The following is a 23798-nucleotide window of genomic DNA, read 5'->3' as shown; positions in this document are numbered from 1 at the left end:
CCGCCAACTCTTGAGTTACTCTTTTATCAATTAACAGTGGGATTAGCAGGATGTTATAACGCCCGCACGGCTAAAAGGGCCTGCATGTTTGGTGTGACGGGGATTCAAACACGCGGCCCTCATATTGCGAGTCTAGCGCTCTGACCACCTGGTGTCATCGTCAGTGAATATTCTCACATTTGATCATTTGAGAAATAAATAAAAACTGATTTCACTGTGTTTTACAGTATGTCTGTTATCTCTCCTATTTTCTTCTCAGACAAAGCCAGGTAATTTAGACTTACTCTGTGAGGATCAAACCCGATTACTCATACATGTAACCAGCATACCTAAGATTGTTTGTTTGTTTTTGTCTCTGTGTCTGTGTCTCTGTTTATCTGAAATACAATTATCAGGAAGTACTTTAGTTTTGAAACTCAAAGTAAGAAATAGAGTGTTTCCGCCATCTATAGTAAGTTGATAAATATACTAAAGGGTTGCGGCCAGCCAAATCTAAATGTTAAATTAAATCTAACTAGTAAGAACAATGGCACTTTTAATGCACCTTACATCTTGGGTGACACGTGGTGTTTTAATGACTTTATTATGTGATATCGCATTTATTTAATTAACTCTCTAAGAGGGACAATTTATAGTACTGTGCAAAAAACGTTGGAGGCACGTGAGCACGTGTTTCCCTCCGGTGCCACTTCTCTTGTTTCGCCGTATTAGAAATAAGATATAATGATTTATATCATGACCTTTAAACTAATATTGAATTAACGTTTTCTCTTTAATGTAGAATTCCTATCTCAACCAGTGGCTCAGCGGTAAATCTGTAAGCTTTCAACACTACAATTCTGGTTCCGATACCGTGGTTGATACGACAAAAGAGGGATATTCTGTTTTGTAGATTTGCGCTTCACAAAAACCAGACTACGGCTGACCAATCGTTGTAACTTCACAGATAGGAAGAATTGCGTCACTTCAGTTTTTATTTAGTTTTCAACTGTTTGGTTTGTTTTTGAATTTCGCGCAAAGCTACTCGAGATCTATCTGCGCTAGCCGCCCCTAATTAAGCAGTGTAAAACAAGAGGGAAGGCAGCAAGTCATCACCACCCACCGCCAAATCTTAGGCTACGTTTTTACCAACAGGTAGTGGTATTGACCATCACATTATAACGCCTACACGGCTGAAAAGACGAGCATGTTTGGTGCGACAGGGATGCGAACCCGCGACTCTCGGAATACGAGTCGCACGCCTTAACCCACCTGGCCATGCCGGGTCCAAAAATAATGATGAAAAGTAATTCGTAATACGGTTTGGTTTGTTTTGAATTTCGCGCAAAGCTACACAAGGGCTATCTCCGCTAGCCGTCCCTAATTTAGCAGTGTAAGACTAGAGGGAAGGCAGCTAGTCATCACCTTCCACCGCCAACTCTTTTACCTAAAAATAGTGGGATTGACCGTCACATTATAACGCCCCCACGGCTGAAATGGCGAACATGTCTGGTGTAATGGGGATTCAAACCCGCAACCCTCGGATTACAAGTCGAGTGCCTTAACCACCTGGTTGTGCTTCAAGTTCAAAATGTGTTGTTATTGCACATCTAAAAGTATTGAACAACCTGTAAAGTGAAGCTTCAATTACTTTTGAAATAAATGTTATAATAAGCGTGTTCATTTGACATGCGTTTTTCTGTTTAACATTATAAATGATTTTTTTATATTTTTAGGACAAACACTTTTATTCGTGGGTCACGCTGCTACGTTAGACATATGGGAATGTTTATGAAGGAATGTTGAAAAGACGTAGACAATTTCAAGATAATTTGTTACATTGAGTTTCTGAAATAATGCAAAACTTTTGATCGATGCCACTATTAGATTACTTTCGGTTTTGAATTTCGCACAAAGCTACTCGAGAGCTGTCTGCGCTAATCATCACAATTCAGCCACGTAACATTAGAGGGAAGGCAGCTTGTCATTATCACCCACAGTCAACTCCTGGACTACTCTTTTACCAATGAATAGTGGTATTGAACGTCACATTATAACGCCCACACGGCTGAATGGGCGAGCATGTTTGATGTGACGGGGATGCGATCCCTTGACCCTCAAAGTGCGAGTCTAATGCCTCAACCACCTGGCCATACCTGGCCAATTCGTAATACAATACTAAAAAATGGACTCAATTATCCGCGGTGGACACAAAGTAAATAGCCAAGTGGGTAGCTTTGCGCTTAAAAACAGACAAAGATCTGAACATTTCTACACAATGAAATTAGCAGTGTAAGACTAGAGGGAAGACAGCTAGTCATCACAACCCACCGCCAACTTTTGGGCTACTCTTTTACCAAGGAATAGTGGGATTGACCGTAACATTATAACGCCCCCACGGCTGAAAGGGCGAGCATGTTTGGCGCGACGGGGATGCGAACCCGCGACTCTCAGATTATGAGTCCCACGTGTTAACACGCTTGGCCATGCCGGGCCCCATATATAAGAACACCACAAAGTATGTGGAAAAGAAAGCGTCTTCTGCCATGACACAAAGGTCATTTTTTCCTTTTTGTTTTTCTCTCGATGAGTGGACGTTTTTCCAACGTTTTAATAAAGAAAAATTTGAAAAGACTTGATGCTTGAGAAAAGGGAATTTTCTTCAAATCAAAAAGTTATAACCAGGAAGATGCGTTGATTAGTGAGGGAAAATAGATGTCACAAATAGTATTCTAGACTTTCAGATGTCACAAATAGTATTCTAGACTTTCAGATGTCAGAAATAGTATTCTAGATTTTCAGCTGTCACAAATAGTATTCTAGACTTTCAGCTGTCAGAAATAGAATTCTAGACTTTCAGCCGTCAGAAATAGTATTCTAGACTTTCAGCTGTCAGAAATAGTATTCTAGACTTTCAGCTGTCAGAAATAGTATTCTAGACTTTCAGCTGTCAGAAATAGTATTCTAGACTTTCAGCTATCAGAAATAGTATTCTAGACTTTCAGATGTCAGAAATAGTATTCTACACTTTCAGCTGTCAGAAATAGTATTTTAGACTTTCGGCTGTCAGAAATAGTATTCTAGACTTTCAGATGTCAGAAATAGTATTCTACACTTTCAGCTATCAGAAATAGTATTCTAGACTTTCAGCTGTCAGAAATAGTATTCTACACTTTCAGCTATCAGAAATAGTATTCTACACTTTCAGATGTCAGAAATAGTATTCTACACTTTCAGATGTCAGAAATAGTATTCTAGACTTTCAGCTGTCAGAAATAGTATTCTAGACTTTCAGCTATCAGAAATAGTATTCTAGACTTTCAGCTATCAGAAATAGTATTCTAGACTTTCAGATGTCAGAAATATTATTCTAGACTTTCAGCTGTCAGAAATAGTATTCTAGACTTTCAGATGTCAGAAATAGTATTCTACACTTTCAGCTATCAGAAATAGTATTCTAGACTTTCAGCTATCAGAAATAGTATTCTAGACTTTCAGATGTCAGAAATAGTATTCTAGACTTTCAGCTGTCAGAAATAGTATTCTAGACTTTCAGCTGTCAGAAATAGTATTCTAGACTTTCAGCTATCAGAAATAGTATTCTACACTTTCAGCTGTCAGAAATAGTATTCCAGACTTTCAGCTATCAGAAATAGTATTCTAGACTTTCAGATGTCAGAAATAGTATTCTACACTTTCAGCTATCAGAAATAGTATTCTAGACTTTCAGCTATCAGAAATAGTATTCTACATTTTCAGATGTCAGAAATAGTATTCTAGACTTTCAGCTGTCAGAAATAGTATTCTAGACTTTCAGCTGTCAGAAATAGTATTCTAGACATTCAGCTATCAGAAATAGTATTCTACACTTTCAGCTGTCAGAAATAGTATTCTAGACTTTCAGCTGTCAGAAATAGTATTCTATACTTTCAGCTGTCAGAAATAGCATTCTAGACTTTCAGATGTCAGAAATAGTATTCTATATTTTCAGCTCTCAGAAATAGCATTCTAGACTTTCAGCTGTCAGAAATAGTATTCTAGACTTTCAGCTGTCAAAAATAGTATTCTAGACTTTCAGCTGTCAAAAATAGTATTCTAGACTTTCAGCTGTCAGAAATAGTATTCTACACTTTCAGCTGTCAGAAATAGTATTCTAGACTTTCAGCTGTCAGAAATAGTATTCTACACTTTCAGCTGTCAGAAATAGTATTCTAGACTTTCAGATGTCAGAAATAGTATTCTAGATTTTCAGCTCTCAGAAATAGTATTCTAGACTTTCAGATGTCAGAAATAGTATTCTAGACTTTCAGCTGTCAGAAATAGTATTCTAGACTTTCAGATGTCAGAAATAGTATTCTAGACTTTCAGATGTCAGAAATAGTATTCTAGACTTTCAGATGTCAGAAATAGTATTCTAGATTTTCAGCTCTCAGAAATAGTATTCTAGACTTTCAGATGTCAGAAATAGTATTCTAGACTTTCAGATGTCAGAAATAGTATTCTAGACTTTCAGCTGTCAGAAATAGTATTCTAGACTTTCAGCTATCAGAAATAGTATTCTAGACTTTCAGCTATTACAAATAGTATTCTAGACTTTCAGATGTCAGAAATAGTATTCTAGACTTTCAGCTGTCAGAAATAGTATTCTAGACTTTCAGATGTCAGAAATAGTATTCTACACTTTCAGCTATCAGAAATAGTATTCTAGACTTTCAGCTGTCAGAAATAGTATTCTAGACATTCAGCTATCAGAAATAGTATTCTACACTTTCAGCTGTCAGAAATAGTATTCTAGACTTTCAGCTGTCAGAAATAGTATTCTATACTTTCAGCTGTCAGAAATAGCATTCTAGACTTTCAGATGTCAGAAATAGTATTCTATATTTTCAGCTCTCAGAAATAGCATTCTAGACTTTCAGCTGTCAGAAATAGTATTCTAGACTTTCAGCTGTCAAAAATAGTATTCTAGACTTTCAGCTGTCAAAAATAGTATTCTAGACTTTCAGCTGTCAGAAATAGTATTCTACACTTTCAGCTGTCAGAAATAGTATTCTACACTTTCAGCTGTCAGAAATAGTATTCTAGACTTTCAGATGTCAGAAATAGTATTCTAGATTTTCAGCTCTCAGAAATAGTATTCTAGACTTTCAGATGTCAGAAATAGTATTCTAGACTTTCAGCTGTCAGAAATAGTATTCTAGACTTTCAGATGTCAGAAATAGTATTCTAGACTTTCAGATGTCAGAAATAGTATTCTAGACTTTCAGATGTCAGAAATAGTATTCTAGATTTTCAGCTCTCAGAAATAGTATTCTAGACTTTCAGATGTCAGAAATAGTATTCTAGACTTTCAGATGTCAGAAATAGTATTCTAGACTTTCAGCTGTCAGAAATAGTATTCTAGACTTTCAGCTATCAGAAATAGTATTCTAGACTTTCAGCTATTAGAAATAGTATTCTAGACTTTCAGATGTCAGAAATAGTATTCTAGACTTTCAGCTGTCAGAAATAGTATTCTAGACTTTCAGATGTCAGAAATAGTATTCTACACTTTCAGCTATCAGAAATAGTATTCTAGACTTTCAGATGTCAGAAATAGTATTCTAGACTTTCAGCTGTCAGAAATAGTATTCTATACTTTCAGATGTCAGAAATAGTATTCTAGACTTTCAGCTGTCAGAAATAGTATTCTAGACTTTCAGATGTCAGAAATAGTATTCTACACTTTCAGATGTCAGAAATAGTATTCTAGACTTTCAGCTATCAGAAATAGTATTCTAGACTTTCAGCTATCAGAAATAGTATTCTAGACTTTCAGATGTCAGAAATAGTATTCTAGACTTTCAGCTGTGAGAAATAGTATTCTAGACTTTCAGATGTCAGAAATAGTATTCTACACTTTCAGCTATCAGAAATAATATTCTACACTTTCAGCTGTCAGAAATAGTATTCTAGACTTTCAGCTGTCAGAAATAGCATTCTAGACTTTCAGATGTCAGAAATAGTATTCTAGATTTTCAGCTCTCAGAAATAGCATTCTAGACTTTCAGCTGTCAGAAATAGTATTCTAGACTTTCAGATGTCAGAAATAGTATTCTAGATTTTCAGCTCTCAGAAATAGTATTCTAGACTTTCAGCTGTCAGAAATAGTATTCTAGACTTTCAGCTATCAGAAATAGTATTCTAGACTTTCAGATGTCAGAAATAGTATCCTAGACTTTCAGATGTCAGAAATAGTATTCTAGACTTTCAGATGTCAGAAATAGTATTCTAGATTTTCAGCTCTCAGAAATAGTATTCTAGACTTTCAGATGTCAGAAATAGTATTCTAGACTTTCAGATGTCAGAAATAGTATTCTAGATTTTCAGCTGTCAGAAATAGTATTCTAGACTTTCAGCTCTCAGAAATAGAATTCTAGACTTTCAGCTGTCAGAAATAGCATTCTAGACTTTCAGCTGTCAGAAATAGAATTCTAGACTTTCAGCTGTCAGAAATAGCATTCTAGACTTTCAGCTGTCAGAAATAGTATTCTACACTTTCAGCTGTCAGAAATAGTATCCTAGACTTTCAGCTGTCATAAATAGCATTCTAGACTATCAGCTGTCAGAAATAGCATTCTAGACTTTCAGCTGTCAGAAATAGTATTCTACACTTTCAGCTGTCAGAAATAGTATTCTAGACTTTCAGCTGTCAGAAATAGTATTATACACTTTCAGCTGTCAGAAATAGCATTCTAGACTTTCAGCTGTCAGAAACAGTATTCTAGACTTTCCCTGGACGTTGAACTTTTATTGATATTGCAAAGATCTATGCTTCCTTTGAAATCTGCAAATAGAGTTATCTTCCTGAAGATCAAACGTGGTTTACAGATGAGACGATGTGTTGTCTGAGAGAGAGAAAAGCGATTTCTCTGAGATATTCTTGTGACGATGTGTTATCTGAGACTAAGAGAAGTGGTTTTTCCGAGATATTACTGTGATGATGTGTTGTCTGAGACTGAGAGAAGCGGTTTCTCTAAGATATTGTTGTGACGATGTGTTGTCTGAGACTAAGAGAAGTGGTTTTTCCGAGATATTGCTGTGACGATGTGTTGTCTGAGACTGAGAGAAGCGGTTTCTCTAAGATATGTTGTGACGATGTGTTGTCTGAGACTGAGAGAAGCGGTTTCTCTAAGATATGTTGTGACGATGTGTTGTCTGAGACTGAGAGAAGCGGTTTCTCTAAGATATGTTGTGACGATGTGTTGTCTGAGACTGAGAGAAGCGGTTTCTCTAAGATATGTTGTGACGATGTGTTGTCTGAGACTGAGAGAAGCGGTTTCTCTAAGATATTGTTGTGACGATGTGTTTTCTGAGACTAAGAGAAGTGGTTTTTCCGAGATATTGCTGTGACGATGTGTTGTCTGAGACTGAGAGAAGTGGTTTCTCTAAGATATTGCTGTGACGATGTGTTATCTGAGACTAAGAAAAGTGGTTTTTCCGAGATATTGCTGTGACGATGTGTTGTCTGAGACTGAGAGAAGCGGTTTCTCTAAGATATTCTTGTGACGATGTGTTATCTGAGACTAAGAGAAGTGGTTTTTCCGAGATATTACTGTGATGATGTGTTGTCTGAGACTGAGAGAAGCGGTTTCTCTAAGATATGATGTGACGATGTGTTGTCTGAGGCTGAGAGAAGCGGTTTCTCTAAGATATGTTGTGACGATGTGTTGTCTGAGACTGAGAGAAGCGGTTTCTCTAAGATATGTTGTCTGAGACTGAGAGAAGTGATTTCTCTAAGATATTGCTGTGACGATGTGTTATCTGAGACTGAGAGCAGTGGTTTTTCCGAGATATTGCTGTGACGATGTGTTGTCTGAGACTGAGAGAAGCGGTTTCTCTAAGATATTGCTGTGACGATGTGTTGTCTGAGACTAAGAGAAGTGTTTTTTCCGAGATATTGCTGTGACGATGTGTTGTCTGAGACTGAGAGAAGCGGTTTCTCTAAGATATGTTGTGACGATGTGTTGTCTGAGACTGAGAGAAGCGGTTTCTCTAAGATATGTTGTGACGATGTGTTGTCTGAGACTGAGAGAAGCGGTTTCTCTAAGATATTGTTGTGACGATGTGTTGTCTGAGACTAAGAGAAGTGGTTTTTCCGAGATATTGCTGTGACGATGTGTTGTCTGAGACTGAGAGAAGCGGTTTCTCTAAGATATTGCTGTGACGATGTGTTGTCTGAGACTGAGAGAAGCGGTTTCTCTAAGATATTCTTGTGACGATGTGTTGTCTGAGACTGAGAGAAGCGGTTACTCTAAAATATGTTGTCTGAGACTGAGAGAAGTGGTTTCTCTAAGATATTGCTGTGACGATGTGTTGTCTGAGACTGAGAGAAGCGGTTACTCTAAAATATGTTGTCTGAGACTGAGAGAAGTGGTTTCTCTAAGATATTGCTGTGACGATGTGTTATCTGAGACTAAGAGAAGTGGTTTTTCCGAGATATTGCTGTGACGATGTGTTGTCTGAGACTGAGAGAAGCGGTTTCTCTAAGATATTGCTGTGACGATGTGTTGTCTGAGACTGAGAGAAGCGGTTTTTCTAAGATATTCTTGTGACGATGTGTTGTCTGAGACTGAGAGAAGCGGTTACTCTAAAATATGTTGTCTGAGACTGAGAGAAGTGGTTTCTCTAAGATATTGCTGTGACGATGTGTTATCTGAGACTAAGAAAAGTGGTTTTTCCGAGATATTGCTGTGACGATGTGTTGTCTGAGACTGAGAGAAGCGGTTTCTCTAAGATATTGCTGTGACGATGTGTTGTCTGAGACTGAGAGAAGCGGTTTCTCTAAGATATTCTTGTGACGATGTGTTATCTGAGACCAAGAGAAGTGGTTTTTCCGAGATATTACTGTGATGATGTGTTGTCTGAGACTGGGAGAAGCGGTTTCTCTAAGATATGTTGTGACGATGTGTTGTCTGAGGCTGAGAGAAGCGGTTTCTCTAAGATATGTTGTGACGATGTGTTGTCTGAGACTGAGAGAAGCGGTTTCTCTAAGATATGTTGTCTTAGACTGAGAGAAGTGGTTTCTCTAAGATATTGCTGTGACGATGTGTTTTCTGAGACTGAGAGAAGCGGTTTCTCTAAGATATTGTTGTGACGATGTGTTGTCTGAGACTAAGAAAAGGGGTTTTTCCGAGATATTGCTGTGACGATGTGTTGTCTGAGACTGAGAGAAGCGGTTTCTCTAAGATATGTTGTGACGATGTATTGTCTGAGACTAAGAGAAGTGGTTTTTCCGAGATATTGCTGTGTCGATGTGTTGTCTGAGACTGAGAGAAGCGGTTTCTCTAAGATATTCTTGTGACGATGTGTTGTCTGAGACTGAGAGAAGCGGTTTCTCTAAGATATTCTTGTGACGATGTGTTGTCTGAGACTGAGAGAAGCGGTTTCTCTGAGATTTTGTTGTGACGACGTGTTGTCTGAGACTGAGAGAAGTGGTTTCTTTAAGATATTGCTGTAACGATGTGTTGTCTGAGACTGAGTAGAGTAGTCTCTTTAGAATTCTTTGGAATTATCAGACCAGAGTAGCTCAGGCACTGGGGTCTTGGTCACCATAGACGAGTCAAGATTAACCACAAATGATTATCGACAACCCTTGCCTGAACAAGTCGCTTCACTAGCACATGAAACAGTGAATATTGACTGGTGAAGTTTGTAATTTCTGAGGGAGTCAAGAGCCTCTCCAGAATATGAGGACACAAAGAGATCTGAGATCATGCAGATTCCATAGAAAAAACCCTATAACAGTTCATTTTTCTGTTGCTCAAAACAAGGGGCCTAAATCTTTTTATAGTGTATGAACCCCTAAGCATATACCTATTAAACAGTGTACTTGACATTTCGGATGTCTCCGACTATTGTTGGCTGGGAATCCATGATAGAAACGTTTATGCTACAGTCATAGGTCCTTGTGAGTAGGGCTAAACAGATCCCAACCTGGCATTTAAGAGTATGAAGTAAATAGGACCCTATCAATTTTTTGAAAGACGGAAATATCCCTTGTGCTTAAGAGCATTGGCAAATAAAGGAATATGGATCAACATGGTGTCTCAGGGCCATTAAAAATAAGACCAACTGTTAGTCATACTTTTGCCCAGATAAGCAAAGGATGGTATTTTATAACAGGTGAGGATTTCTAAACACAATGGTCGGGGCAAAATCCATTCATGTGCCCCACGCAACATAGGCAAGAAGTGTTTAAATCTCGAAAAGTGACACAAATTATGTCACAAAAGTTGCTTTCTCAACATATCTATTCAACCATCACGTTTATCTCCAGCAGATGGAAAATGAAGTGACGATTCTTGCTCTTTTATATACAGACATATCAGTGAAGTTGCTAGGAATCTGCATACACCTCTGCAGTTGGACTTGAAAATCATCATTACAAACACTAGATGGATTACAGAACTCATGCAGAGAGGAGAAGTGTGCTCTGAACATGAAAGCAATAGGACGAGCTTTTATGCAATGGAAAGTACAGTGTAGGATTATTGTCAAAAAGCATACTCACGATGGATGTGGTGATATGAGGCTCGGTAATAGTTTTAATATAACACACACATATATGTGTGTAGTGTGAACAAACGTTTTCCGTTACAATAACCTTCCCTTTTTACTGGAATATTAACACATTTTTATATACAAGACTGTTTACTGTGAGATTTATATTTAGTTCATTCAGTGATTTGATAGATAGTGACTGTTTGGTTTTTATAACAAAATTGTTATTTAAAGATTTATTGTTTTACAGGTGATAGTTATAAGTAGTTTTGTTCGATTGTACAAGCAATATCTTTACTCAAATCTTCAGTATTTTTCTCATCACCTAAAATAAGTATTGTTCCGTTATCAAGTCGAACGGGTTATAAAAACGTTCGAGGCGTTAGTGAAAAATTTATATATATTTATATAAAAGTGCCTAGCGAGCGCAAGTTAAGTAAAGACAACTCATGTCAATTAGAAGATAATTAGACTGAACTAGACTAGTGATTTGTAGCTTAGCCCTGACGGGAGATTTTTAAAAAGCTAAGTCGGGTCGCACGTGAAGAATATAAACTTTTGTTCATTGTGCAGTTTGCATATTGTAATTGCACAACCGTTAGTATCTCCAAAAATCCACACATACAGTTTTCCCTGTATATTTACTCATTTCTATAATGAGCTGTAGTTAAATCAGCGACGTAGGGTAAAATGAAGAGCTGATAGCTCTGAAATGAAATACATAAAACCTTGTTGGATAACCCTGTAAAAGACTATGGCGTGCGCACTATGACCCTTATCTATGCACATGAGGTTGAAATACATTTTTATGGCTTCAGACATGAGATACCAACAAAACTTGACACTTGCCAACCACAATATATATCTGAATGGTCTCAATTTCGCGCAAAGCTACACGTGGGCTATCTGTGCTAGCCGTCCCTAGTTTAGCAGTGCAACACTAGAGAAAAGGTAGCTAGTCATCACCATCCAACGCCAACTTTTGGGCTACTGTTTTACCAACGAATAGTGGGATTGACAAGTCACATTATAACGTCCCCACGGCTGAAAGGACGAGAATGTTTGGTGTTACGAGAATTCGAACCCGCGATTCTCGGATTACGAGTCGAGTGCTTTAACCACCTGGCCTACCCTGGGTTAACGAAATTCCTTTTTTGTTGCTTCTGAAGCAATATTGTGTATTTCGTTCATTGCATGTATCCTCAATCTTGCGTTTTTCTGTGAAATAAAAAATATCCCATACTTCTCTGTTAATAATCTTGCGTTTTCCTATGAAATAAAAAATATCCGATATTTCTCTGTTAATATTGCGTTGAAAATTTACTTTTTCTCCATGTTTCAAAAAAAGATTCATGCTTTCCCAAAGTTAGGCAAATAATTGTTTTTCCTTATATATCAACAGAAGGATGCTCTTGATCAATGCTGTGCAAAATAAATATACTTTTTTGTTTCTGAAGAGATATTATGTATTACGTTAATCATTTGTGCCAGCAGCTTTGCGGTTTCCTAAAAAATAGCCCCCCAGTGGCTCAACGGTATGTCTGTGGACTTACAACGCTAATAACCAGGTTTCGATACCTGTGGTGAGCAGAGGACAGATAGCCCACTGTGTAGCTTTGTGCTTAATTCAAAACAACAAACAACAAGAGCCTAAAAAATAAAGACTGTCTCACTAATATTGAGTTTAAAAGCTACTTTCTTCAACGTTTCAAACAATTAATATTTTCACAAAAACTTCCAAGTCTTTAATTTTTTCTCAAGTTTTGGCAAACATTGCACTTTTCCACATTTCAACACAAACACTCTCTTCATCTACTCTTTCATAAATATCCTTATAACAAAATTTTCACTATTTATGCCATAAACTATTATCAAAATCTAGGTTAACTTCGATTTTACTTTATTTTTTAAGATGTGATATCGCTCTTTCAGCCGTAAGGACGTTATAATGTTACGGTCAATCCCACTATTCATTGGCAAAGAGTAGCCTAATAGTTGGCGGTGGGTGGTGATGACTAGCTGCCTTCCCTCTAGTCTTATATTGCTAAATTAGGGATGGCTAGCGCAGATAGCCCTCGTGTAGCTTTGTGCAAAATTTCAAAAAGCACTGTAAGACTAAAGGGAAGGTAGCTACTCATCACCACCCACCGCCAACTCTTGGGATACTCTTTACCAACGAAACACTTTGTTCGATTGACTGTGACATTATAATGCCTCGTGGCTGAAAGATTGAGCCTGTTTGGAACGACAGTAATGCGAACCTGCAATCCTCATATTACGAGTGGAACGCCTTAACCACCTGGCCATGCCGGGCCCCTAGTGTGTGTGAGTATAATTTTGTAATCTTAGCAGTAAATCCGTTTTGTTGGAATTGTTACGCCTTTATTTGACCTTTGTTTATTTCCATTCTACCACATATTTTTGAATGGTTTTGTTCATTTTCTGTAAATTATGATTTGTTTGTATTTGTTCATGTATTCTCATTCATTCACATTTAAACAATTGTTGCAGTTCATGTAGTTACACGTTTATTGTCTTTATATAATTTACAACTTTCCTCTTCCATTAGTAATTTAAAATACAGGTTTAGTAAGATGAATTAGGGTAATTTGTTTTTATAAATATCCCCACAATTATTCTATATTTTAACTTTGACACCCTTGTTGACCCCATATCCCAAGGCTTGAAACACCTACTAACCCTATTTCTTAAATAAAGGTTACATGCTACAGCTTTTTTATTAAGTCTTAAACTCGCATGTTCGTATTTCTACACCTACTGAGCCATTAAGTATTCAAACAGGTAATGTAGAAACCTGTAGAAATAGACTCGGTACGTGATTTTAATTGTATGTAGACACTGGATGAAGTTCGTAACCCAATAGATTGTGTGATATAACACTACGCCTTCGGTTCAATTATGACAGTGCGGCATCCACGCAGTTTCATTGCTTGGTTTGTTTGTTTGTTTTAATTTTGCACAAAGCTACTCGAGGGCTATCTGCGCTAGTCGTCCCTAATTTAGCAGTGTAAGACTAGAGGGAAGGCAGCTAGTCATCACCACCCACCGCCAACTATTGGGCTACTCTTTTACCAACGAGTAGTGGGATTGACCGTCACATTATAACGTCCCCAAGGCTGAAAGGGCAAGCATGTTTGGTCGACGGTGATTCAAACCCGCGACCCTCAGATTACGAGTTGAACGTCTTAATCCACCTGGCCGTGTCGGGCCTACGCAGTTCAAAGTCATTATTTTCTTTCTGTCTTTGTTCTGGGCAAGTAAGATAAGATGCTAATCTCTATAAACAGATATTCAACAAAAAATGACATGAAAGGTGTAAATGCATGAAGAAGTAATGTTAAAATAGTGAAGTTAAATAAAACACAACTGGATCAAAATTAACACGTCAAGCCTAAGTCAGTCATTTTAAAATTACATATTTACATAATCATGTACCTTTCCTGATTTACAGATATATGTAACTGTTTACAGATATACGTAACTGTTTACAGGTATATCTAACTTGTCTTTCTTTTGTAGATATTATATCTCCTTATGTCAGTTCTCTTGTTATAATTAGGTTTCTTTCAAATATATTTTGGTCAACGAGCAGCATGTTTTGTTTGAATCAGTTTTTCTTAGCGGATTGGGGCCCGGCATGGCCAAGCGCGTTAAGGTGTGCGACTCGTAATCTGAGGGTCGCGGGTTCGCATCCGCGTCGCGCCAAACATGCTTGCCCTCTCATTTATATGCTGCCCTCTCAGTCGTGGGGCGTTATAATGTGACGACCAATCCCACTATTCGTTGGCAAAAGAGTAGCCCAAGAGTTGGCGGTGGGTGGTGATGACTAGCTGCCTTCCCTCTACTCTTACACTGCTAAATTAGGGACGGCTAGCACAGATAGCCCTCGAGTAGCTTTGTGCGAAATTCCAAACTTTGCGGATTGGTTGAGTAGTTTGAATTTTGCGCAAGGCTACACGAGAGCTGCACGTGCTTTCTTCAACAGAACGCGAGATTTCTATTTTTTATATTTAAATAAAGATTTGATAAACAAATAAAGATTAATTTTATTAGTTGATTACATGATATGGCCTTAACTGACTATAAACTTATGAGATTAGCAAGTGCTGACCTCTCAGTATGGATTAAAGGGTGAAAAAATCATAGGTCACAGTTCTTTAAAGGACAGTTACTTTTTAATCTCAGTATATTTATGTAATCAAAAAGTGGCATTGCAGTTTAACAGTATGCTTTGGGATTTATAACTATAATATCTATGGTATAATTCTCCTCCTAGACCAGCACGATACCCAATTATATCGCTTTTCTCTTAAAAACGTAAACATAAGCAGATTCGCCGATAGGTGCTTAAACACTCGGACCTTGGGACCATAAAGATGGGTTTTTTTAGGTGTTTCAGTACGATATCGGTCGGTCATGGTTTTCTACTCTGATTTTTTTAGAGACACCAATTGAAAATTCGAGACACCATCAATTAGAATCACGCCACACCCCTCTACAAAAAAGTAGGTCAAAGATTAGTCTCTGGGCTCATAACACTAAAATCCTATACCCGCTCGTGAACAGAATGCAAGTGGACAGCTGTGCAACTTTATGATGAAATCAACATGATACATTAAAAGTGTCATTATATAGATGGCGCTGGTATCTTTTCAACATTATTATAATTCATTTTAAATATTTTATGAGGTGTTGAAGTGTTACACGTTTTAGAAATCATCCTTTCTAACATCATTACTTGGTCTTACAGTTTGTAGGTTCTGTTCTTGTTTTTGTTTGTTGTTGTTTCTAATTCATTCAATTTAATTATAAAACATCCAAAGACAACACTCCTAAGAATCAGTCGAGGTATATGACGTCATAATAAAGAGTTAAAGTAAAGGAAAAATTCTGTCCTTGACGTTACCAAGGTCACAGATGCCGAATCACAACAGTTTTCCTTTACAGCGGTATGTTTCTGAGGCGTCGTTGCATTGCAACATACTCAATTCCAGAGAAAGTCAGACTCGAGAATCGTAATGAAAAACAACAAAGAACCTGAAATATCCTATTCTTACTCCTTAAAAAGCTGCACAGGAGAAACATTATTTTGCAAGTACTGGCCAACACTTGAGCCACCCAAGTAAGTATACATTCTCCAAACTGGCCAACACTTGAGCCACCCAAGTAAGTATACATTCTCCAAACTTTCTTTAACTATTATATATAATTTACTATAAGCACAAATAATTTTAGACTATTGAGCATTGGAGCTGTTTAAAGTGCTAAGTAGTGCCACTATTCAAAAATAGAGGATTGACACTTTATCTTAACTGGAAGCACTTGCACAATGTATGAGAGAATTCCCGGGCTCAAATCTTCTTTGCAAGACACTGAAAATGGGATTATCTTACGAATAATTCTTAAAACTAGCTGTTGAATTACACTATGTAACAAAATATTTGCCCTACAGTGACGCAGTGGTATGTCTGCGGACTTGCACACTAAAAACCGGGTTTCAATACTCATGGTGGGCAGAGCACAGATAGCCCATTCTGTAGCTTTGTGATTAATTCTAAATAAATAAACTAAACAACATTTTTACTTTTTCTTGTTCCTGGACAGAAAGTGTTATTTCCCAGTTGCTTGTGCCTAAAGTAAATGGAAAAGACCTATTTTTCTCTTCAAACTTTGCTTTTGTGACCTGGGAGCATGTAACGAAAACATGATGGGAGACTATATTTGGGGGCTGATACGTGAAAGTGATTTACATTACAGTCGCAAATCTCGAAAAACTGCTCACTTTTAAACATTTTTGTATAACTTTACTATAAATACATGTAAATATTGATTCATATGTTGTTTTATTCAAACCTTATGTAAATGAAAATGTGCAAATTTGCCTGTTTTTACATATAAAATAGGTTAATTTCTAAATTTCATTATTTCTGTACTTTTACAATATAAACAACTAAGAAATAACACATACTATCCAGGAACGCAATTTGTGTTACATAGTGTTATTTGTTGACGTAACATCATTAATCTTGTATGTTTTCAAAATATTCGCACAGAGAACCTGGAGAAGATTTAAGTGTTTTAATGTAATATCATACACGTGCTAACATTAATTTCATGTAATACACATTCGCGAATACAAGAAAACAATGAAAAACTTATACAATTAAATGTACTACGTATTTTGGGGAATTTTTATATTCTGTTAAACCATATGAGTTTCTTCTACTTAAGGTGTTAAAATGGTACTTTAAACAACATTTGTTTTGTGTGTACAGGATTTTTAAGTCAAAAGTACTGACTTTGAACAAACCTTTCACAGTCAAATAAGATACAAAATACTCAATCTTATATTTAAAAATTCCTAACTGATCATAACATATTTTATGATAAAAACAATGAATCTATCTTCAGTATATAAGTCAAAGAATGGATGTTGTTGAAAGACAATATTTCTTACATTTGTCATCAAAATTTAAATATTAAATGTCTGTGTTGGGTTTTTATGTGTGTTTTTCCTTTTCCCTCCTGTAGCACAGCGGAATGTCTGCGGACTCACACCGCTAGAAACAGGGTTTCGATACCCGTAGTGGGCAAAGCACAGATAACTCATTGTGTAGCCATGTGCGTAATTCAAAAACAAAACTTTTTTACAGTACCAGTTTAAACTTGCTACACACTAAAATATTTTGTTCATCAGACCGCTCTAATTTGAGGGTTATTTTCACCACTTGTATACAATACGTATTTTCATAGCTTCTGAAACAGACACTTCTTATACAAAGTTATATCTCTAATTTGAGAGTTATCTTCACCACTTGTATACAATACGTATTTTCATAGCTTCTGAAACAGACACTTCTTATACAAAGTTATATCTCTAATTTGAGGGTTATTTTTACCACTTGTATACAATACGTATTTTCATAGCTTCTGAAACAGACACTTCTTATACAAAGTTATATCTCTAATTTGAGGGTTATCTTCACCACTTGTATACAATACGTATTTTCATAGCTTCTGAAACAGACACTTCTTATACAAAGTTATATCTCTAATTTGAGGGTTATCTTCACCACTTGTATACAATACGTATTTTCATAGCTTCTGAAACAGACACTTCTTATACAAAGTTATATCTCTAATTTGAGGGTTATTTTCACCACTTGTATACAATACGTATTTTCATAGCTTCTGAAACAGACACTTCTTATACAAAGTTATATCTCTAATTTGAGGGTTATTTTTACCACTTGTATACAATACGTATTTTCATAGCTTCTGAAACAGACACTTCTTATACAAAGTTATATCTCTAATTTGAGGGTTATCTTCACCACTTGTATACAATACGTATTTTCATAGCTTCTGAAACAGACACTTCTTATACAAAGTTATATCTCTAATTTGAGGGTTATTTTCACCACTTGTATTCAATACGTATTCTCATAGCTTCTGAAACAGACACTTCTTATACAAAGTCATATCTACTCACTTCTTGCCAAAGGGCGATGAAAGCTTACTTCTCCTTTCCTCTATTAAAACAACATTACAAAAACGTAAGGCTTAATTTTCTATATACCAGTATTTTGTCTGACAGCAGGACTGTACTCCACATTTCTTGTTCCCGAATTCCCTCCAAACAAATATAAATATTATATTTCTAGAGTAGAAACATAAAGTATAAAAATAATATTTATAAAAATAAATTGGGAAGAAATACCAGAAGCATGGTAGAAATAGCATAAATAAACAAGCAGCTTAGTGGTGGGTAATGTAAAACGGGTTATGGTAATTTTATTGAATATTATATATATATGTATATATATATATATAGAGAGAGAATATTAATAGTAAGAGTTAAGTAAAATCTCTGACTAATGTTAGTTTGTTATAAACAAAACGCTGAACAAACTGAAAGGATCCCCATGGTACAGGCAAAAATGTGGGAAATAAAATGTACCCCAGGTTTTGGAGGCGACAGTCAAAGCTGTATCCACATTGCGGTGGGGATACACCGTCTATCAGTCTTAACCTCCGTTTGCTAGTCTCACATAAAATAAAGGAATAACAATAGAAATTAAAATAATAGAATATAAATTAGAAGTAGCACCTTATTTTAATTGTTTATGTTTTTTTCATTTAATGGTTTTCTTCTTCTTTACTATGGAGAGCAGTCACCTTCACACAACTATCTGCAGGCAGTGAATGGTGATGTGGGACGTTGTGGGCTTGAGCACCCACATCTCGCTCTACTAATTTCTATTTTATTATTCTAATGTATATTGCTATTCCTCTATTTTATTTCTTTATGTGAAACTAAAATGGAACAGAAGACTGATAGACAGTGTGTCCCCATCACAATATGGGTCCTACTTCCTCAGTTACCTCCAAAACCTACGGTACATTATATATCTCACATTATATCCTGTACCTTGGGTTCCTTTCAATTGGTGTAGCGTTTTTTTTTTTTTTTTTTTTTTATATAACAAACTGTATATGTACACTACATGGTCAAAAGTATGTTGAAACCCCTTCTAATTAGTGAGTTCGGGTATTTCAGCCACACACACAGGTGCATAAAATCAAGCTTACAGCCATGCAATCTCTATAGACAAACATTGACAGTAGAATTGGTTGTACTGAAGAGCTCAATGACTTTCAACATGTCACTATTATAGGATGTCACCTTTTCAACAAGTCAGTTCGTCAAATTTCTGTCCTGTTAGAGCTTCCCTGGTCAACTGTAAGTGCTGTTATTGTGAAGTGGAAACGTCTACGAGCAACAACAGTTCAGTCACGAAACGGTAGGCTACATAAGCTCACAGAACGAAGCGTGTAGCGCGTAAAAATCGTCTGCCCACAGTTCCAACACTCACTATCGAGTTCCAAACTGCTTCTGTAAGCAACGTGAGCACGAGAACTGTTTGTCAGGAGCTTCATGAAATAGATTTCCATGGTCGAGCAGCTGCATACAAGCCTAAGATCACCATGTGCTGTGCTAAGCGGTGTAAAGCATACCACCATTGGACTCTGTAGCAGTGGAAACGCATTCTCTGGAGTGAAGAATCATGTCTGAGGGGCGAACCTGGGTTTGGCAGATGAAGGAGGAATAATGGTGTGGAGCTGTTTGTCATGGTTTGGACCAGACTCTTTAGTTCCAGTGAAGGGAAATTTTAATGCTACAGCATACAATGACATTCTAGAGAATTGTGTGCTTCCAACTTTGTGGCAACAATTTGTAAAAGGTCCTTTTTTGTTTCAGCATTATAATGCCTCCTGCATAAAGCGGAGTCCATAAAGACATGGTTTGCCGAGTTTCGTGTAGAAGAACTTGACTGGCCTACACTGAGCCCTGACCTCAACCCCATCGAACATCTTTGGGATGAACTGGAACGCCGACTGTGAGCCAGGCCTTCTCTCCCGACATCAGTGCCCAACCTCACTAATGCTCTTGTGGCTGAATGAGAACGAATCCCCGCAGCGATGTTTCAAAATATAGTGAAAAGCCTTCCCAGAAGAGAGAAGGTTGTTATAGTAGTTAAGAAGAATCAAACTCCATATTAATTACCATGGTTTTAGAATGAGATATTTAAGAATCACATATGGGTGTGATGATCGGGTGTCCACATACTTTTGGCCATGTAGTGTATATATATATATATATATATAATAAATATTATAGAATATTCACATATGATTATTTTCATCCCACACACGTACGCAAGGGGGGGGGTTGCAGAATCCTCTATTTTTAATATGTAAGAAATTATGCTTCTCAAAACTCGTGGTTATGTCTCGTGTGGCCAAACCAACCTGCAGGGCACAGTATGTGTTTGTTAATAGTAGTAATAAAACTTTGTAGAATGGACGGCATCTGCCTGTTGTGAAAACACAAATGTAGAAGACGACGTTTCGGAAGACGAAAGACTTTCGAAACGTCGTCCTCTACACATGTATCTCCACAACAAACAGTTGCCGTCCATTCTACAGTTTCATCATGAATACTCTGCCTAAACAATCTACCAAAGCAGTGGTAATTTGGCGATATTCCACTTTCTTTAGGTCGAAGGTTACTATTCCAAAATACAGCATATTTTCAATGGATATGCTCTGCTGGATCCGTATTTCTTACATCAAATACAGAATTACACGAAACATAAAATTTCCAATTCTGATTAAAGTTTTTCTGTTTCTCTTATTTGCATCATACGGAAACTTTATATGACAGAAAAATATATTTAACCTTCATGAATTTTTTCTTCATATTTAGTACACTGATAGATCTGTACAAGATACAATAAAATAAAAGTCATATGTGCAAAGTTATTCAACAAAAAACACTTAAATTTGAGAAAAAATCACGTAAACTGTGGTTCAAAACCTTTACCATAAATAGGAGTAAAAATGGAGAGTTTTTAGTTGTCTTTTGTTGTTGTTTTGTTATTTGGAGTAAAGACGACTGATTTAGAGCAACAAAACTATAGGGTGAAAGAACGTGCAGATACATAAATATTAGTTAGGTCAAACAAACTAGGTTATCTGTTTCTTGCTAAAGGTTTCAAAAGAATCATACTGGTGGACGGTTATTATTCATTACCAGCTTTTAAACTACTAAATATTGTGATATTTTCCCAATTAAAGAGCATTTAGCGTCATGTGATATTAGTTTAAGCAATTAGCGTAAATAACAATGCTCGATACAACTTTACCAAGTGCATGCCGGTGATGACAATAAATTGTTTTAGATTCCATGGCGTTACTATGATGAAAATTATAAAACTGTTTTAGAGAGGAAACACTGCCACCATGTATTATGAAAGAATCTGGGTGGTTCTGTAAAGTATCGATCTGTTTCAAATAATCCTAAAGCCAATGTTGGTTACTATCAAGTGTCACTTTCGTACTTGCTGTGGCTTGTTGGTATGTATTGACAAAAAATCATAATATCTAATAAAAAACACCTTAGATTTGAAAAAAAGTGTAGACAAAAAAATAGAAAGGTGTGAGTGTGCAACTTAAAGGAACCAACTCAAAACTGGTGAGCAAACTGGTAGCTACACTTAGAGTCCACATTATTTTCATGATGCATTAGCATGTTTTGGCATGAAATATAATCGCATGCAATAGCATCTGTTGATAATTTGTAACTGGAAGTTCGTAGCCGTGTTGCTACTGTCTAGTTTTATAGGCTGGATGTTTTTACAGTAGGCATCTGTGACTTGTTGGCGATAAATTTCAACAATAAATAAATAGCAACACAGTTCACTTGTTTTAAAACAATACAGTAAAGCAAATCAAAGGTATATACAAATGTCTGTTACATTGTTGGATATCATAGTTGTATAGAGAGCTTTAAATAATTGTCTTTTTTATTAAAATCAGCACAGGCTGAATAATTAGCTGAGGTTTGCACAAGCCAAAGAAATACCGATTGCTCTAGCTTAAATAAATAGTCATTATAACACTGCTATCAATATTTAAACTGTTATTTATAGAAAAGCATCCCAGAATAATGGAACGTGTTAACATATTATCTCAGTAGTGCATACATGTAGGTATATGATAGCCAATGATTGAAAAAGTTACTGTCCTATAATTGTACAGAACTATTTAAAACAGTAATATTATTTAAACATTACTGACTACTCTGCATGTAAGTAGTACAGTACTTTACTATAATAAAACATATATATTTAGGATAATTTAAATCTAGCTCATCATACGTGATACAACAACCCAGTATGACCAGTTCCAGCCAATATTTTTATGACACAAGTTGAAACACAAGCAATTAGCACACTGTTACATCCACCACTATACTGGTACAGATATGTAGACGACACTATTGCGGGATTCACATCTAAAGAACAAACACTTAATTTTTTCAATCACATTAACTCTACACATCTCAACATTAATTTCACATGTGAACAGGAAGAAAACAATCAAGTATTAATAAACATAATCAAACATCTAAGCACGCCCTTTACAATCCTACAGTCAATTACACAACCGCCTTCAAACATGTGGTCAGCTATCGGCCAGTTATCTCTTTCTTTGTGAACCTGACGATGCCCGAAGAAGGTCGAAACGTTGTTCGCTCCTCTACACAGTGCTTTCTCTATCCATACCAGCCGTTTTTACATATATATTTTTCTCTACAAGTGAGTTTTCTCGTCGTCACGGAGAAGGATGATTTCTTGACCTTTCATTATATAGTTGTGGATTTCATGTCAACACCTACACAATGGTTTAAGCTGTATTTCATGCAAAATTACCTCGAGATTTAATTAAATACCACTTGTTGTTTTTTACAAATTTTCTGGGGTGAATGTACCAAAACCCCTGTAGCATTAGCATCCTTTATTCTGTGCACATTAAGAGCTGATTTATGATTTAGTACGGACCTGTATCCCTTCATCGGATAATTATCATTATTTGATATTATTATGTTACCATAGAAGTTGTTAAAATATGTCTGTAGCTAATTATCTACTTGTCTTAGAACTTCTGAAATATCGTTATGTTTTTTGTTTGCTTGTTTTTGTAGAAGAAAATCAGATTTGGATTATTTGCTATGTCCATCGAGGGGAATCGAACTCCAGATTTACCGCCGTCCCTTCATTTTTATAGTAAAGAAGTTTATATATTTCTGGATAGTTAACAGTTTTATAAAATATCCAACCTTTAATAACAACGTTTTAATATCAAAGACTTTTAAATTAATATACAAACATGTTATATTTTATTATTTAGAGCTTTGGTGTTCATTGCTCATGGATTCGCAGAACATTGCATGCGATATGACGACATGGCTAAAGCTCTAGCGATCCATGGAGTTTTACCGTTCGCCCATGATTTCGGTAAGAGCACTCTGTTGTCGTTTGTTTACCTTTTTTGGAATATACCCTATTCTAGGATAATATTGTACGAACACAATGTCGGATATTCTACTTATGAGACATGGAAGGCACACATTAATAGCAAAGAGCGTTTACTAAATGCCGTGCCAGGCTTTGAGTGATTTCTTTATATTTAATCATATAAAATAAGTTATAGTTATTTGGCAATACCATCAATAATATGAACCGATAGGACATTCGTTACAAATTATAAATTTAATGACAATGCCTTGGTGTTTTTAATGAGATGCGTCATGTATTTCATTGTTTAAGGTTGTCATTTTTTTGTCTGTTACAGACAACAGGTGGCAGCAATCAACAAAATTGTTGTAACAATTTTTTATTATAAGAGTC

At 36.3% G+C, this 23798-nt stretch overlaps 1 protein-coding gene across 3 annotated transcripts in view; it reads left to right on the top strand.

Moving 5' to 3' along the window:
* Positions 1-15363: 15363 nt before the first annotated feature.
* The window catches only part of LOC143233404 (monoglyceride lipase-like), a 28044-nt gene continuing 19609 nt past the window's right edge, over positions 15364-23798 (top strand). The window contains exons 1-2 of one of the 3 annotated variants that reach the window (XM_076469610.1): positions 15364-15664; positions 23299-23405. In XM_076469610.1, the coding sequence (XP_076325725.1) occupies positions 15561-15664; positions 23299-23405 (211 nt within the window). In that variant the 5' untranslated portion in view covers positions 15364-15560. Of the gene's footprint in view, positions 15709-23298; positions 23406-23798 lie in introns of all 3 variants that reach the window. The other 2 variants (XM_076469609.1, XM_076469611.1) reach the window with 2 other exon arrangements.

Source organism: Tachypleus tridentatus, chromosome 12 (genome assembly GCF_004210375.1).
Source record: "Tachypleus tridentatus isolate NWPU-2018 chromosome 12, ASM421037v1, whole genome shotgun sequence".
NCBI classification, from domain to species: domain Eukaryota; kingdom Metazoa; phylum Arthropoda; class Merostomata; order Xiphosura; family Limulidae; genus Tachypleus; species Tachypleus tridentatus.
The sequence above is the reverse complement of the archived record's forward strand: the minus strand, read 5'-3'. Positions and strand labels throughout refer to the sequence as shown.